The following is a 2,682-nucleotide window of genomic DNA, read 5'->3' as shown; positions in this document are numbered from 1 at the left end:
AGCCTGCTGGCTCGAGACATCATGGACCAAGGGATTATTCCACTGAATGCCTGCTTTCTTTCATAATACTACTCAGACAACACAGGGTGATGGTTAACAGTGTGGCAGTAATTTATTGAACCTCTAACAAACAAAAACATATAGAACAGTCCCAGGAAAATACCCCAGGTGGTGCAAATTACAAAGTTTCACTCTTCACCTGACTCTCCAGGATAACAGCAATATAGAAATAAAAAACTGTTTGCACCACTCAAATTGTAGAAATCCAGTATTTTCCTTTCAATCAATAGAAAGATGTGTTGCACTATCTGTAAAGTTGCTGGCACATTGCATATCAGTAAGACTCTGCATATTGAAGCTAGAAATGAATAAATCCCCCAAAATTTCAAATTTAGGAGATTCAATCGAATTTGGCCTGGAAATAAGATTCCCAACTTTATTATATGTGAAGTAAAGGTTTCTGATGGACATAAAAAATCATTCCCTAAGTTTTGATATCTGTCCAAAGCCTAGTGCAGAATCAGTAGGAGTGCTGGTCATGTGATGGGTGAAGATGACATATTATTTTATTATTTTTACCTCTTCCCAGCACTAAAATGCTGATCAGGCAGAAGCCATTTTGTTGAATTTAATGGAATCAAAAGATAAAAATATTGGATTTTGACAATACATTTTCTGTGAAATTTGAAAGAAATTTCTTTGGCTTTTAGTTGATTTTCTCATCTCTAGTTGCAATACAACTTCTAGTGGATTGAAAATAATGCTTTGCGTTAATGATTTGATTCACAGTTGAGTAAGGCCTTCACATACTAACATTGAGCTTAACACTTCAACTCATTTTGTTTAAAAAAAGGTATCGCATCTTTTTCATAGCTCTCTTCATCTCGGTGTTCCTCAGACTGTAGATAATGGGATTCAGCAATGGTGTCACCACTAGATACAACAAGGATCTGTATTTGTTGATATTGGATGAGCTCTCATCAGATGGAGTCATGTAGACTGCGATTAGAGTCCCATAATAGGCACACACTGTGGTCAGGTGGGAGCTACACGTGGAGAAGGCTTTTCTTCTACCATAAGAAATGTTAAGGATCGTAAAGAAAATACAAAAGTAGGTAACAATGATAAAAACCAATGGAAAATAAAGCATAAAGATGCCAGAAACAAAGTCTTGCAACATTACATTGGAAATATCTGAAGTGGCCAATTCCACTAAGGGACCAAGGTCACAAAAGAAATGGTCTATGTAATTCAAGCCACAGAAGTAAAACTGAATAATAACAAGGAACTCACATGAAGTGAGCACAATGACCAAAAACCAAGCTCCAACAACAAGTCGAAGGCAAAGATCTGGAGTTATTAGTGAGGAATATCGTAATGGATGACAAATAGCCAAATACCGATCATAAGACATGATGGCAATGAGGAAACATTGAACAAAGCCAAATATAGAAAAGAAATACAGCTGCATCAGACAACCCCAAAGAGACAAAACTCCCTCCTCAAAAAACATTATGTCCAACATCATGGGGATAACACTGGTGGTCATTAAGATATCTGCTATGGATAAATGTTTGAGGAAGAGAAACATTGGAATTTTAAGGTGGTCAATGGTGGTCACTAGAAAGATAATGAGAAGGTTTCCTCCCAGTATACATACGTAACTCAAGGTAAGCAGAAGGAATAGAAGAGGTTTGTAATTGCGTAGGCTTTGGAATCCAAGAAGACGTATCTGCGTGACTTGTGTCTGATTCTCCTCACACATAATTTATATTTCAATAAATATCCAAGAATTATCTTCTCCTAAATTTAAGATAATTTGTTCAAATTCAGCTATAAAATCTGGAAATATTTCCCACTAAAAACAAGTGCTACATTATATTAGTGATGGCTTTCGTCATTAGAGGAGGCTCATTAGAATTTTGGGGTATTTTCCTCTGTGAAATGATATCTTCGCATCGTTGGCTCTTCTGATGTAATGGTGAAATCTTCCAGACGCTCATGTTTTTACAGTCTCCGAAAAACATAGCAAATGCCCACTGGATCCTGATAATCACCCTCAGGGGAATGTCCTAAACGAAGGAGACTGGATGATTAAATTAATTGATGGTTAGCTTGCCTTCAGAGTTTTTAAAGTAAAAAAAAATATAAAGTACTTTCCTTTATGTACAATACAGTGAGACAGTTTTTAGCAGAGTGTCAAGAATTAAGCAATTGAAAATTATTTAAAAATTAGAAGTGATAAAAGATTATTTTTGTCAAATAACAAAATGCAAAGTGAATTAACAAAAGAGAAGTATAAATCAAATTAATTTTTGATGCCTTTGTCTTCTAAACAGGATCAAAGCATTCAATCTTCTAGGGACATTTCCACAAAGTTCTGGAAGGAAGTTGGATTTTCTGTGGATTTACTGTAGATTTGAACAATTTTTTTGGTCTCTTCAAACAATCACGCACAAACATGATTTTGTTGAGATCAGAGATCGGTTGGGGCCATGTCATCACTTTCTGAAAGCCTTGTTTTTCTGATGCTTTAGATCATTCTCCATGATCGTTCGTCACAATATCGGCTGTATGTTTGTGGCTGTTATCATGCCGCTGAGTTTAATTTGCACCAATCTGATGACTTTCTTAGAGTATTGAATGATGGAAAACGACCTGCCTGTATTTCTGCTACTTTAC

General features: G+C 35.9%; 1 protein-coding gene across 1 annotated transcript; it reads right to left on the bottom strand.

The window, feature by feature from the left end:
- Positions 1-829: 829 nt before the first annotated feature.
- Positions 830-1,765, bottom strand: LOC141049990 (olfactory receptor 5P64-like). Its single transcript, XM_073546828.1, has one exon. The coding sequence runs from the start codon at positions 1,763-1,765 to the stop codon at positions 830-832; it is 936 nt and encodes a 311-aa protein (XP_073402929.1).
- Positions 1,766-2,682: the final 917 nt, after the last annotated feature.

The sequence above is a fragment of the Dendrobates tinctorius genome, unplaced genomic scaffold (genome assembly GCF_039654945.1).
Source record: "Dendrobates tinctorius isolate UK_male_01 unplaced genomic scaffold, ASM3965494v1 ptg000151l, whole genome shotgun sequence".
NCBI lineage: Eukaryota > Metazoa > Chordata > Amphibia > Anura > Dendrobatidae > Dendrobates > Dendrobates tinctorius.
The sequence above is the reverse complement of the archived record's forward strand: the minus strand, read 5'-3'. Positions and strand labels throughout refer to the sequence as shown.